Here is a 16314-nt window from a genome sequence, read left to right on the forward strand (position 1 = left end):
TTTAATTAATAGTGGTGTCAAGTCGCGTAATATGTCCGTGTGCGCGGTCCGTGGTGAGAGGTATATTAAAATAGTACAAACAAGATACAAGCTTCGCGTAAAAAATAAAATTATAAATTCTAACGATTTCCTGGAACATCGTGGTGATCCGTGTTTAAACATTTTCCTTACGACATAATTTCGTGCGATTCGACGTACGAGGTAAAAAATATAATCGCGAAGTAAATTAGCCGCGCGTATGTCGTGAAATTCGTAATCAAATAGATGAATTTACTCAATGATTATTTAAAATTACGAAGACTACCCTGCAAAACTCTTCACATGTTGACACCGTATAGTCTTGACACTGTAATAAAGTTTGAGTCGTAAGTTCGTTGATGAAATTGCTATCGTATGCATTCGAGCGTGAATTGACGCAAATTGAGACTCAAACGAGAGTCCCAATTTTCTCAGGGTGAAAATGATTTTCGAGAGAAGGGTGTCGATGCGTACCGAAATACGGACACGAAGGAGGACCCAGGCAGTGGACCGTGTTAATTATCAATACAAAGGCTTTCCTGAGCCAGCCGTTCCAACGGCTATTTTAATCCACGAGGTCTGTTTTCGCCGTTGCCTTTAGATCACTTCCGGTCCCGAATTAGAAGCGCCAATAAACGCGGAACCCTATAAAGGCTCCGTTGTTTGACCAAGTGCACGCCAGACTCTCTTCTCTCTCGCTTTCTCGCTTTCTCTCTAGTTTTCTGTACTTGTCCCTCCCATTCCCTCGTACAGCAATTCACGTGAAGTGCCTCGAAATACCGAGAACACAGGCATGAAAAAACCGACAATTCGAGACGATTGAACACGAGCAGTCCTGCAACCGTTACAAGTGCTAATGAATGGGAAATATAACGCGAACGTTGCACGACCGTATCTTACGAGATAAGGGTAAGGAGGATTCAAATGCGTGCGAAGGAGACAAGAACCGATCAATCCGATATCCGCGATGTTCAATCGCCTCTACAATATTCAATCGGGATTTAACTTCTTTTTTTTTTTTACAATATCGACCTAGCTATTACTTTAACGGTTACGTTATCCGGCCAACTATTACTTTAACAATTACATTATCCGACCAAAATTTAATGCTTATTTTACTTGCTCGATTGCTCGATGATATTTATCAGAATCACGCTCGTGTCGGACTTCTTTAAAGATACTTATCGTCGTGTCGATATAAGCGTTGTGATACTTGTTTTTAGAACGTCGCTTTGTAATATACGCGTATTACACGCAGCGGACAATAGGCGTGACGATTCGTGCGATGCGCTCGATAGAAGGAGAAGCCGCGGCTGCGTACGATGCAGAGTTCACGTCGCGTTTGCGTGCTGCGACGATAGGCGGTCGCTCCGGGTACGAAAGCATTGTCGCCTGTAGGAAGAAACCGCGCGGCGGATCACGTCGTGTGCATACATACACATGCCGATATGAGCGTCGGCCGTCAGCCGCCGCGCGGCTCGAAGTGCAATGACTTTAGAGAGCCTCGACGGCGCTATCGCCGATCGTTCACTGCAGCGCGGCGCAACGATACAGTGCCCTTCCGAACGTCGTCGAAGACCCGCAATCGTCGCTGATCGTTGCACTTTAGCTCGTTAAAGACCACCGCGGGGAGCGCTTATCGAGTGGCGGAGCGCCGTGAAAAATATATAATAGTTTTTCCCCCCGGGAGTTTCTTAAATGCATCGCGGAATTTCCATAAGAAGACACGCATTTCCCCCTACAATCTCGATTACTAGCGAACAAAGTCAAAATTAATTAATAATGTCGAAAATACATGGACTAGTAACACAATTCATTGCGCGATACATTGGTCCAGTATTGATTATATTGGCATTCGTTGGAGGTACATTGAATGAATATTATAAAGTCGGACAATCAAACTTGACAATTAACAACAACAGACAATCAACTTGTAAAAGCGGATTTAGTTGTCTGGGTGATTTTATTTTAGGCATTCGTTCAATGTACCTCCAATAAATGCCAATGTAACTACACTGAAAGAAGGATTTGGTAATATATAACAAAATTTAGTAACTGTTATTAAATAATTCGGTAAAATATTGCGGGCCAAACGTTCGGTAACAGTTACGAAATAATTTGATTAGATGAAGTAAATATATAGTTTTAAGAATTCAGATTCAGTTGCTTGAACTATTTCTATTTAGATCATTAAACTAAACTTCGGTAATTGATACCAAATCTTGACAACAGAAAATGAGATATATTTTATAACTATTGCTAAACATATAGTCCATAAAGAAAATTGTTTTAGATAATTATCATCAATTTACTAAAAAAATGTTATTGTTCTACATAAATTATTTAAGGTAACATGATATTCTTGTTTCATTTTGATGATACTTTTTTCATTTCATATATAAAAAAATTCTTCGTAGTTTCAACCTCGTAGTGGTGACCGCGATCCGTGTTGTTTTACTTTAGATGATTAGACAGAAACCGACGAGTCCTACAAGCTCTCGTTATATCTTTATATCTTGTGTTTATAATGTGTCCTTATATGGAGAAAGAGAAAGAGAGTAAAGAGTGAATGAGTGAAAGAAAGAAAGAGAGAAGGAGAAAGAGAGAGGAAGAGAAAAAGAGAGAGAGAGAGAGAAGAGTCATAAATATTTACTAATAGTTACCAAATACTTTATAAAAATGGAAGTGAATGATTTTGTAATATTTACTAAATATCTAATAATTACTATCTAACATTTAATAACAGATGTTAAATATTTGGTAGCAATTACTTAGTTGATTCAACTCTGAATAAAAGTCGTTCATATTGCAGGCCAACTAAATACTTGGTAATTAATATTAAATGTCATAATAGTTACTAAATACTCTGTCGAAATTTCTAACTAAATGCATTTAGTAAGTATTATCAGTTTTTTTTCAGTGCAATATTGAACCAATATATCGCGAATGAATTGTGCTACTAGAGTATGAAATTAAGGAAAATATAGGGCCAATTTTCCAACGCGATAGCTTCCAGCGAAAAATGGGGATGTTTTTTAAGGAATCGACGAATCCACGAATTCAATTAATCGTGAGCGAGAATATTGCTTCATAATACCGCTAATCGTTTCGTGAGAATCACGAATAAAACCGACTATGACGAGTCGGTAGAATAAAGAAATGTTGTCCTAGCCGACGTCATTCTCATTATTTCATTGTTGCACGCGGTCATTAAGCCGCCGCTATTAACGCATAGAATAATCTGTACTTGGAAATTAATTTATGTTGACGAGATGCATTATTCCGGACAAAATGATTTCGATCATTGCGAACACATTGTTTCTAACATATTTATAATATTCTTCTTCGCGTATAAATCGAAGAAAATCATCAAATAAGCAGTTTGCCGATTAATTCTTATAAATTAGATCTCATTAACTGAATTCTGCGAATAATTCTTTAATAAACGCGTTGAGATATAAATAAAAGAAGTTACGGCTGAAAGTAGGCAGTCTCTCGCGAATAAAAACTTCGGTCCCGAAAGAAGATGACAAAACTTCATTCATCATCATTCAAATATTAATCGTACCGATCGTAGACCACAGATCCACAGGTGCAATTTGCAGTCGCGACGAGAAACTATAACCATTTACGTAACACTCGCGGTTGTCATTAATTTGAGATTAATGCGAAATGTGAAAGTTTCGATCTGAGTGGCGCCTGGCCGCGGAAACGGCCGGAGAATAAGAAAGTGAGAGCGCAAACCAAATACGTAAGCACTTACGCGCTACACGCGCCATTACTGACCATGGACTGCGCTACGTGCTACGTGAACTAAGCAAATTATGTAAAGAATACACCGGCGGAGACGAGCGACGACAGGGCAGACGTCGGCTGGGAAAAAGTGTGTCGAGTGACGCCTCGCGATTTTAACAGTATTCACGCGCGATCTAAATACGTATTATCGATCCGATCGACGTAACTCCCTTGATTCCCTCGAGAATTCGGCTTGAAAGTTTATCCGGCAGACACGGTCAACTATTACCTCTCCTCATTTCGTTCTTGCGAGTCTTGGCAGCGGGTAAATGCTAACTCGGCCATTTGCCGACGTTGGTTGTCGGCATGTATACACGTAGACGAAAGAGGAATGTATGGAGCGATATCGACTTCTCAAAGTGCGATGTAGTATTAATCACTCCTCGTGTCTTAATACGCCCGGCTTAATCGTACGTAAACTTCGAGAGTCGCGTTAACCGGCTCTCGACCGCCGCCGGATCGTGTTGATTTTTGCTCGTTAACGTAGCGTATATTATTAAATCCTTCAGCGTTCTCTGCAATGGCGGGCAATACACGATAGCACACGTTTCTCCTCTAAACCTCTAAACCAACCGTGTGTAAAGAAATATTTATATTATATTCATATCTCCGCTCATTTTACAACATATCCAAGCGCTCGTCGAAATCCGAGAGGGTACTGTCGCGAGCGTTTCCTCATAAAGCGCAGTTTTATGAGACTTCGCGTTTTCTCGTAGCGCGCGCGGGGAAAAAGGAGCGGCCAATACCGATCCGATAACGACAACTTTTTCGCGAAGAAGAGGCGGACGTCGCGAAAGAGCTACCTTTAAGCTCCAACGTTACGCCGGCGAACTGCCTTTCCGCTCCGTCCGGTTTAGCGGCGTGCATTTACCCGTGTCGTTATATGTCTGCCTACCTGTGTCGTTGCCTTGGCCTTTGCAATTCTCGGAACAGTCTCCGCATCGATCTATCGATCTGCGATCTATGCAGGTAGCAGCAAGAAATGCCTAGTATGGGCTAATAGGGGATGGTCCTATAATTCTCCGTCCTTCGAAAATCGCAAAGATGCACTCAGGTCATTTGGATATTCCGATGGGATGGAAATTTTTCTCGTAGATAAAACCGAGTGATTTTTCTCGACTTTTTGTAATATGCGACAAAGGACATTCCAAAAAAGATCTGTGCTATCGATGACGTTCTCGGTGGTTGTAAAATACCAGAACTTGTCTCGAGTTATCTCGGTTTAAATGTTAGCTGTATCAATGAGTCCTGATATTTTGTACATGCGCGTATATACTATGATATAATACGCTATAACACGGCGTAGGATCCGCATTGATTAATACCGCAGGTAGAGCGCAGCTTCTTCTGCATTTCGCTTGCCCTGTGACATTTTCATCGTGACATTTACCACGCGATTCTCTAATTACATAACTTGAGCGCACGAATTTTTATCGTGACCATGGAATAAAAGGGGGCGGGGGGGGGGGGGGTTTTANGGGGGGGGGGGGGTTTCTAAGTATCTCACATTTCTTGAAGCCCCTTACACGAAGAACAGAAAAAATATCTTAGGTTAGACATAGGTTCAAACGTATCTAAACTGCGATCTAAGAAAATAAAGATTGCGAACAATATCTCTAACCATTTGCAAGTTCGGGGATTATATATCTTTGCCATCTTTCCTTATATATAATCTTTGCCGACTCCAGGTCAGTCCATGTCGTGTTAATTTTCACCAGGTCAATTTTTACAAAAAGAAGCAGGTAAAATAGTAAATCCCTACTGGTCGTTCCCTCAACCATTTCAAATGAAAAACGATTGAAAATCTTTCTTTTCAGTTTCCGCCTACCTTTCTTATTGAAAAGTTTCTCAAAGATCCTTATTGAAAAGTTTCTCAAAGAATCTTTCAGGTCTTGTTGTCGCGTATCTTTGTGAAAAATAATATATTTTATAATATATATTATTTTAATAATATATTTTATAATATATATTATTTTTCACAATAATATATAATATATAATGTAAGTTGTATATTATATATATATATACAGAATCTAAATTTAAATTCAGTCTTTCTACTCTCAATGCTGTAATTTTTATTGTGCTAATGTAAAAGATAATATTTTTATATATAGTGCATAATTTCCTTGATGAAAATAATAAGATGTCATATATTATAAAATTAAAACGTACTAGACAGAAACACAGTGAAAACTAATATAAAAAGAATTCTGCTGATTTTAAGTATATCTTACAATTCAATTAACTTTTTTCTAAAATGAAGTGGTCTTTTCTCTAATGATAACTTTTCATGCCTTTCGAGCGATTGAAAGTATGCGATCTCGAAATTTCCAGTAAAACACGCGTATATAAATGAACGCGTGTAGCAGGTAATTCGCATTCAAACCGGTTGAGTATTTCGTCATTGCGGATAATTGCCAGACACATTACGTGCGATACGCGAGTGACGCACTTCAAAACGTATTGGTGACGTGCGACTAACTGAATCACATCAATGAAAACCCAGAGTGATGCGAAATTTCGAATGACGTCGCTATCGTCGAACTCCCCGATAGGTACGTCATCGTTGCACTTGTGTAAGAAAGTAACCGACGTAAACGTGATGCTGAACAAAAGAGACCAACAACAGGACGCGTTCCGCTCATGCGATGTTTTGACGGGGAGTCCATCGTGGAAAAAAACATCGACGTCTCGGAGCGGATGACGTCACGATGCTCGGCGTGTAGCATTCCCAACGAAGCATATTCTCACCATTTAAATTGCTTTAACCTAATCTTCTAATCTTCTCTTTTTTTACCGTTCAAAAATTCGTGGAAAAGATGTGTAATCGTACTTTCACTTTTGACAATATAGTATTCCGATGATTCATCATTCTATTAATAACAGCGACCGTAACTCAACGATTGATAACTGTTGGAAATAAAGGCTACTTATGTTTGAGCACGCACTACATAATAAGAGGCTTTGTAAGTGTTAAGTTATAGACTCATCGTTTCGAGTCGATTTTCAAAAATGCCTTACGGCCCAAGTTTAGGTCTAACAAAAAAAAATCCTTAATTGCGTTCCAATATCGTCGTCCCGCATTTATTTTCCTCGACATTCAACTTGAAATAGGAAAGTTAATATTTAGTTAAATTTAGATAAAGTGCCGTTAAAATGTAATAAATAACTAACACTTCGAAGATTATACTTGCGAGTGGCAAAGCAAATATAAAGATCAAAAATAACAACAATTTCGACAAGGTCGAGAGAAAGAAAAGGAAAATATCTAGTTTCACGGACGATTATGCTTTGTCAAAGAACAAGGTTCTTGTTTCGCAAGAGTTATTTAAGGAAGTATATACATGTATACATGAGATGCAGTTCGATAGATTCAAGATATTCCCTGTATGCTATTATGTTATTATTACTACATGTTGCGCAAATTAAAATCGAACCGCGTGTTGTATGAAAGAACCTTTCGAGTTATTACGACCGGCTTGTGCGTCGCATTACACAACACCGGGGCAAAAAATCTCAAGCGAAATTAAATACTACTGTTTCGCGTAGCCCGTTTCTCTTCGCCCACTTCTCTTCGCGTCTGAAACGGTGGTACGACATGCACGAGACGAAAAACGTGATGTTGCAAGAAAGCACCAGACCTCCGACTGAGCATAACGTTGCTCTATCAGCCACATGGTACGCCCATGCACTTTCTGTACACTCCCATAATAATGGATACATATTACATACGCGTCTGCCCAACACTTGGCTAAGTCTTTGTCTTCCTTCTTATGCTCTTTTACTATACGTATCATTTGGGTATCATTTCATAGCGTAATGAAGATGGTGTAGCTCCTTTTTTAGATCTGCACCGTCTTGTCCAAACATTGCAAATTACTTTCAAGTTAATAAATGTTATCATACTCGTATTCGTGTGCGAGTAGTAATCTTTATTTCGCAAGAGAATCGAAGTGAAAACAGAAAAGGAAGACGAGCATAAATCATAAACGATGGGAGCACACCCGACTAATTTATTGGCTGATTTGGAAAGTATAGAAATTTCACACTTAATCATATATGCTTGTATAAAGCTACAATGAAAACAGGCATCGACGTCTCTCTTTCTCTTTTTCACGCGCACACGTTCCACAAAGAGCCCGCATGTCCCGGTCTGATATCTCTGTATAGCTCGACCACCATGACGAAAACTGATTCCCATTAGCCCGTTATATTTAGCAACATGAGAATCTGTTCGGGGTTGGAAACACCACCTTCCCTCCTCCCTACCTATGAGATTCGGCAGCTCACCCTCATATGCCCGTATGTTACGATGCATACCATGACATCCCCTAATTGGACAGAAGTCAGGCTTTTTATGTTTGCCGCGTACGGTCGATCGTATGCGCGATAAGCAACTAAAACTTTTCACATGACAGATAAATTGATACCTTTGCTTCATTATCGCATGGAACTTTCGAACTTCCCAAAGTGATATCCGACGAGTTTCAAAGTTTTTATATATTTAGTCTCAGGCATCGTTCACTGGAGATAATTGCTCTACTCATAAAAACTGTTCTAATCTCTCTACTTATGATTTAGAAAAATAAAAAGTCTATAAGCCATTAACCCTCAAGCGGTTAAAAAAAGAAATCTCGAAATATATTCAGCAATTATTATATAAGAGAAGAATATTTTCACTTCGTTGTACATTGTTCGGTGGAGAAAATGTCATCGCTTTCACATCGACGCGATAAATTTCTCATCCACGATCGGTGGTATAAGAAGATTACACGTCCGTTCGTCTAATCACTTTATACCTTAGATACCGTACATCCAGGAAGCATATTGTATTCCAACGAATTCCAGGGGTTCATCTAGTCATCCGTAGATGTATAAAGATAATGACTGTACGATCAAATAATCTATAAATCTATAAATCTCTATGTTCGACGCAACATAATCGACAAACAGCAATTTTAACAGTCGAACAGCAATTCCTTCAAAGTTAATTATATTCTAGAAGCGACTCTCTTCGTAGTTAAGCAAGTAAACGTAGTAACAAAAGTCACGACGAGGAAAGTCCGTGCTGTGGTTTTAGAGATCTTCAAGTGGCAAACAATCAATTTGTCACAATATAAACTGATCGATTAGACCGAGGATCGTAATAATTATCGCTAGACATTTAATCCATAAATTATTTTTTTCCTCGTCGAGAGAGGTTAACTGTATCGTAATCGAACGTGCTTGCTGCACGTTCGACCTTTTGGCCGGCACTTGACATTGCGCCTCCGTGAAACCGGCGGGAGTCTCACTTCCCACTCGTGCGACCTCGCGCGACCGAACTTCCGGCTTTCCCTTCGCGAAATGTCACTTCCTTCTCCGATTAATACAACAGCATCGTTAGCACGTGCGATTCAATGAGAAAGGAAAAAGAAAAAAAGAAGAATAAACGTTCCTGTTTGCATGGTTAGTTGGAAAAGAAACGACGGGTTATAATTATGGGCCAAGCATGAGACACTTTCTCCAAACCGACGTGTGCATTCTTTTCACTTTCATTTTATCTTACACGGAGGAAAAAATATTTCAAAATTTATCCGTGGAATATAAGGTTTATTTCTAGGATATAAAGTTTATTTCAGAAAAATATGTCTTATATCCTAAAAATAAACTTTATATCTCACAAATAAATTTTTAAGTATTTCTTCTCAGTGTACATTTTTGTACAAATGAAAGATCATTTATTATTTGAAAATTTTACCATAAAGGATTTTTAATGAATCGACATTTTCAAAGTTTCAAACACGACAAATATATTATAGGTATACGGAAGTTGTTAATAACTCTATACAATTATCGTAATTATTAATAATTACACATACAGACAGTGTATGTATAAATAATAGATCTACTCGCGGACGGATTAACTTCCAAAATATTATTTCGATTGAAAGGCCGTTATTAAATAACAAATTATGCACTTTTGATGAGAAATATTGACAATTAGTCAACATTTCTAAGTGAAGATGAAATTGACTGATTTTAACAGCAGTACTATTAACATATTTCGAAACGTATGCCTACATTGTGCATCCTAATATATATGCGCACTGATATCTCTATTCTTTTCTCTTTCTGTTTATTGGGTTAAGTTTGATAACAGTGATCATAACTGTGAGCTAGCCCTTTGAAAGAGACTGCTTATTTGTTCCTCCGCGTATCGAAAGTTTCCCCCACTATTTGTACATAAATTACCTCCAATAAAGGTGTCGTCATTCTACTATCGTCTACTCTCGGCATTACCGGCTACAACAATTTGCGCGCGAAACTCACTTTCGGCGAGCAGCAAGCATGAACGACTTCTCACATTCACGCTGCGGCGCTACAATCTGTTTTGTAAAAAATCGCAGCTACGGTAACGGTTGCGATTCCCGAAATATCGATTATCGAAATATTTCGCGCCGAACCGAGGTTCTCAGTTACCACGGTCGATTTACTTATGAAGATCACGCAGCTCAATTTGTGCAAGATACTCAAGAAATAATCGTGATATTCGACGTATTGGAGTAAACGATGTCGTTAAAATGTGATTAAAGGGTCGTGATTAACGGGTCTACGACTCGGGAAACTATTCGACACTCGGCAACTTCGCGTCGTTTCGTGAATGTTTCGCCATTGTTACGCGTTCTTCTGTTACTTGTCGATAGCAAATTTCGCGTACGAACGAATATACCGTCGAATTCCATGAAAAGATGTCTAGGTAATAGCGAATCATGAAATGCAGTGACGCGTTACGATAACAACATGTTCCAAAACATTGACGCTTCTTCACGCTCAATCTGCCGTCAATCTGACCGATGCTGTGAGCCACGGCAGAGGGACGCGAATCCGTGACCACCCCAATCTCAGTCCAATCGGGTACTTGCGAATTGTTAAAGCTGCGAGTCGAAAAGAAGAAGAAGCGTACACGGGTCCGTCGAACGACGATGGAGCCGGTGCGCCGAAGGGAACGTGTTCCAGGATTGGTCTGGTGAGCTCTGCGTAGTTGCCAAGTTAACGCGGGGTTCCCTCTCTCTCTTTCCTCAACGAACGTCCCGCGATTGGCTATCGCGACGGTGCCTCCTCGCGCGCCCGCACGTCGACTCCTTGTATCGCCAGCCAGACTCTGCGCGCACCGTTCAGTTCGCATTCGGAGGTTCTGCGGGCAATATAACCTCTGCGCGTGTAAAGCAAGGGCAGGAGAAAGAAAGAGAGAGAGAAAAACACACACACGTAGAAGGTCCCCAACGTTTACTTCTACGGCAGAAAGAGAGAGAGAGAGAGTGGTAGCCGCGATCGACGGAGTCAGCGAACGAAAGTGCCAAGTTCAAGTTCGTAACGCGCCCCGCTCGACAAGTACCGCTCGCGGCGTTGACGACAACACGACGAAACGACGACGCAGCAGCATAACGAGCAGGATCACGATCGATCGTGAAGTCAATACGCGGTAGATCCCTGCCAGGCGGCTGCAGCACGAGCCACACGCGCGTTTCCTCGCTCGCTCGCTCGCTCGCTCACTCACTCACTCGGCCGTCTGATTCGCGTTAGTCTTCCACTTTTCGTACACTCGCGCGGTCCGTTCTCCATTTTGGGTTTTATCAGCGTTCCGATACACGCGTACGGGATACGCGCGTACCGTTTTACGCGTGGGTGCTTCTAATGCAAGCTACGTATAGCGACGCGTACGGTCGGAGTGGCAGTTCTTTTGTGTTCTCCTGAGGAGAAGTTCTTCGGCAGTCCACGAGTCTCCACGTGTTGACAACGATTTCCGACGATTCCCAGGCACTGCCGCTATTTTGCTGCTACTTTCTCCAGAAGCCCCGCTGTCAGGAACGAAAAAGATACGAGTCGGGCGCGAGGAAGAAAAGAGAGAAAAAGGAAGAGAAAGAAGGAGCAGACCCCTTTCGGATACACGGTGTGTTTTTGTGTGCGAAACCGACGACATGTCGACCGCCGTAATGAGCAACGCTATGTTCGATTGCACCGAACATCTCTTTAAGGTAAGCATTGGCGGTTCTAAGTCTACGACTTGTCTCGATTCAGTTTCACGCACGTATTATCGTCGTGTACATTCTATTTAAGCAGCCACTCATTACAAATAAACATTCTATTCAGACTTCATTGAAACGTCGCTTATCGCCATACCTGAATTTTTTGGAGTAAGAGCGCTCGAAGAGTAAATTTCATCGAGGGCAAGCTTAATCTACAGAATGTACGATGGGCGGGACGAAGTAAAGATGTGGTATCGCGATGCTCCGACTTCGCGGAATATATTAAGAGTATGCGAGTTTGAATGTTAATTTTCTTCCCTCGCCGAGTCGCGGGATTGCCAAGTTTTCGAATTCATCAAGACGGAATATGCATATACATATCGTTGCGCAACATTTTTGTTTGAAATCAAAACTTAGGTTCGCGATGTGTCTGTCTTTTAATGCCGTACACGTCATACGAACCACGTCGAGCGCTTTTATTTTTTATTGTATAATCGTGAGCGAACGCACGGCTGTTATCTTCGAAGTTCGCCTGGCGATCGTGAGTCAAGTTATCATGCTACGTATTTATTTAGCCACGAGGACAACCGCGTCGAGCGCGGTAAGAACAAAATGAGCGAGGAGACGTGTGTGCGAAGCGTGCGCGCGACAATGGCGAAGTGCTAATTAACAGCAAGATATTTCTCTCGCAATTTGTGACATTGACTTCACGCGCGCGCGCAGCCGTCCGAAATTGCGAGAGATCCAAGAATCTCTCTACGTTTACTTCTCGCGTTATTTCACGAAACGCGCTGAGCGAGACCAATCCGGCACGCAACGATCGTGTGTTCCCCCATGAATTATTTACGAGATATGATCGAAAAAAGAAATATTAACGTCGCCGACGCATGCGTCGCCGGGACGGCATTAACAATTCCCGATGTTATCGTTACGGGACGAATTCCACGCTGGTCAGATTGGATCTCGTTTTCACATTAGTCGCGTTCGCAATATTTCCGAGGACGCGGCGTCGGTACACGCGGAATCATGATGTGTTGCGCGCGGCAAATTTACGAACGAGCTCGAACACGAAATCACATGGAAATATTCGGTATCTGAAAAATTTTCCCTACAAACTATCGCCGTACGCATGCATTATATTTAAATAGCACTATATTCGTCGATGATAGACTTTTCTCGTCGACATTTATGGACGGATTATTTATCGCGTCGACGGCAAACCCGTCGTTTCTTGCAATTACATTCGTCATTAAGGTTGTCGCTTTACTATCAATCAACGTTCAATATTGTTGCACAATCTTACCGACTGGGACAAACATTGAGACACTTTGATAATGGCGATAAGAAAATCTTTAATCTGTAAATTTCACAGATCGTTAGCATAACTAAGCTGAAAAATATACGTCATATACATGCATAAGTAGTGACATAATAATTATTTTTTTTTTTAAGTCGAGAATAGAAAAATGATTAGAATTAGTTCGAGAAATTTAAATAGAAGGCCCACTGACATGGTTATTTTTAGATCGTCATTTTACACTCGAAAAACAACAGATTATGATCATATGTTTCTGTGTGAAAATTATTATGTTAAATTTCCCGTTTATTGCAATGATTATCATTATCCTCCTCATATCTTCCAAGATATATATAATCTTTCGAAACATCGACATTTTTCACCGATAAGTGTCAATTACTGATATCTCGAGTCAAGTTGCGATACGATACAACACAGCAATATTTTCGAAATCTTTGTCATCCTCATTAACTGAAGTTTTTTCTCAATAGCTCCGTGACTGGTTAAAGTGATTATTCGTGAATTTATTGCTAGTTTATCTAATATATGCGTAAGTAATATAATCTAAAAAAGAATAAAAGAAGCACTTTCGACCTGTATGATTAACTTCACAAAGGATTCGCATAAATCCTCATGCAGAAGTCGTCGTCAATCTGTAAACAGGTTTCGATTTGGATAAGATATAAAAATGAATACGCGTTAATGACATTAGATTTCTTAATAATCGAAACTGCCTCTCGGTCGTACGTGGTTCGTAATCGTTGCTAGTCAAGCCGACAAATTCTCTGTTTCGCATCGATAAGTCGAAAGGCCTTTATCATTCGGACGGTCGCGCGGGAACATCGCGCGCGATGTAAATAAAGCCGAGTACACACTGAGCGAACGAACAACGAGTGCAAGTTTTCGTTGTTACAATTTGGAAAATGTGTGCGTTATAATGAATCCGAACAAAACGTTTCGATTTGTTCATAAAATGGTTTGTAAAAGAAAGTTCGTACGTGTTTAAATGCGAATATACGCATTCATATTACACATTCGTTGTTCGTTCGTTGTTCATACGCTCAGTGTGTATCCAGCTTAAAAGGCCGTCGCGAGTCGAGCTAAGGGAGACTCTCACCTTAGAGAGAACCAGGCACAACACTCTCTTTTCTCTTCCGACGCGAGTTTCTCTGTGTGATGCGATCTAGTCTCCCTGGCTGAGTCTCTCACCGAGTCTCACGACGCACCCGTGGATTCGAGAGGAAACGCGGCGTGGTCGAGCGATATCGATATTTGCTGACGCTCCGATATCGACCGTGTACCGTCAGGCGAATCGAGCGACCGACGAAGGCTTCGCCTGTGTATACTTTACTAATGGCGGGATGATTGGAGATACTTATATATTTCAAATATATTTTTGTCATATACGCAGATAAATATTGTATTTTATCATTTTGTTGAATTTCATTAAACTATGAATACTAATTAGTGGATATGTTGGTGTGATGTTATTAATATCACTGTTTATAAATATATCGGAAAAGATATTTCCAATTTTTAATTTACGTTACATAGTGAATTGTCCGAGGATCACTTCCGACACACTCGCTGGCAGCGTAGCAAAATTCGATTACGATCATTTGCACTTGAACTCTAAATTTGAACAGAGAACAACATATTGTTGTATAAACAGTAACTAACTTTGTAATTTATTTTACTGTAGAAAGAAAAACAACGGAAATCGTCATGCCAGTCTCCGTTGTCTGATTAAAGATATACAAGTCACAGTTCAATTTGACACGTGACTCACCCGGCTCCGTTGTATTCAAAATGATAGGCTATTGTAATTCCTGCGTTTTTGACATACGATCCATTTATCATACAATTATTTATTAACTTTACATTACTTAGTTTCTCAAGGTTTTTCGAACGGTGCGTCGTATTTCGCTTTTGCAAGAATCAACAACTCAGTTGTCTATATATAACGTAATACAGAGATAAATTAAGCATATTAATTCGAGTTATTTTATACACGGCGTGTTCAAAGTATTATCAGCACGGAAAAAAGGAATTAGCTGTCCATATAATACAACTGAAATTTATTTACCAGATCTAGCTTTTAGCTATGAGAGCTAAAAATTAGGTAGGTATGGAGACAAAAAGAATTATCTAGGTTAACTAAATTTCAGTTGTATCATATGGACAGCTAATTTTTACCCGTGTACCGAGAAAAAAATATAGTTATTTTCGGAGAGACACCAATATTCTTTTTTTATTTTAACCGCAAAATAGAAGAAACATATAAAATATATAAAATTATTATCATTGATACTATGGTAACACTTACTAGAAAAATAGTTCTCTTGACTATTTTTGTGGTAAAATGAAAAAAAAAAGATATTATTGTCCCCGAAAATAACTATATTTTTCTCTCAATGTGAGAATTAGGTTTTAATTGTGAGCATTATTTTTTCTATGAGGGATACAGAAAGATTGATATTTAACACGGAGCCTTTCAATGTCCATTTCTACCCGCACGGTCGCAATCTTCGATGATGCGTTTCTTTACTGATCACGACTGTGCTTTCGCTTTTGGCGGTATTGTTTCCGTGTTTCGTCTTGGATTCTCTACGAAGAAGCGTGGCTCGACGAGAATTCGTGCGCTCGGCGACCAGCGGAATCGCGCTGGTACTTGGTGGTACCGCTTGCACTCGCACGTTCGCGCGCAGTACATGTGTGTTGGTGCGCGTTGGATTAACAAACGCACATTCTCGTTTGCGTTCTGGCTATTTCGTTCCAACCGTCCGTTCCGTTTCTGTGGTCGATAGAGGGACAAAAAGTAGATTTTTATTAAACTCCATACTTGACATTTCCCTGTCGATACGCACTGGCAAGAAAACACGAATGTTTAACGGATACGAGCGCGAAGACATTGACACTTTCACTGCCGAAAGACGCTTGCCGGCCGGTCTTCGGTTTCTCAAGGAATAAGCCGAGAGCGCCGATAGACGCTCTCATTATTTGCCTGCGAGCGTTCAGTACGCTCGCAACCTTCGAATGACGACATTCATCCTGTCCCCGACATTGCTATGAAGAAAATAACTAACTGCTCACGAACGTTCTCGATTACGGAATTCTTGATCGATAATTTTGTGACGTTTCAATTGACAGTTTCTAAGTGACAGTGTTTAACAAGCCGTTGTTAACGAACAATAT

The 16314-nt window shown here is 40.3% G+C and overlaps 1 protein-coding gene across 1 annotated transcript in view; it reads left to right on the forward strand.

Annotated features, from left to right (window-relative positions):
* Positions 1–10963: 10963 nt before the first annotated feature.
* Positions 10964–16314, forward strand: part of LOC106742971 (protein TIS11) — a 29960-nt gene continuing 24609 nt past the window's right edge. The window contains exon 1 of the mRNA XM_014616376.1: positions 10964–11831. Coding sequence (XP_014471862.1) covers positions 11775–11831 — 57 coding nt within the window. The 5' untranslated portion in view covers positions 10964–11774. The remainder of the gene's footprint in view (positions 11832–16314) is intronic.

This window comes from Dinoponera quadriceps, unplaced genomic scaffold, assembly GCF_001313825.1.
Source record: "Dinoponera quadriceps isolate SergipeBrazil2010 unplaced genomic scaffold, ASM131382v1 scaffold946, whole genome shotgun sequence".
Taxonomy (NCBI): Eukaryota; Metazoa; Arthropoda; class Insecta; order Hymenoptera; family Formicidae; genus Dinoponera; species Dinoponera quadriceps.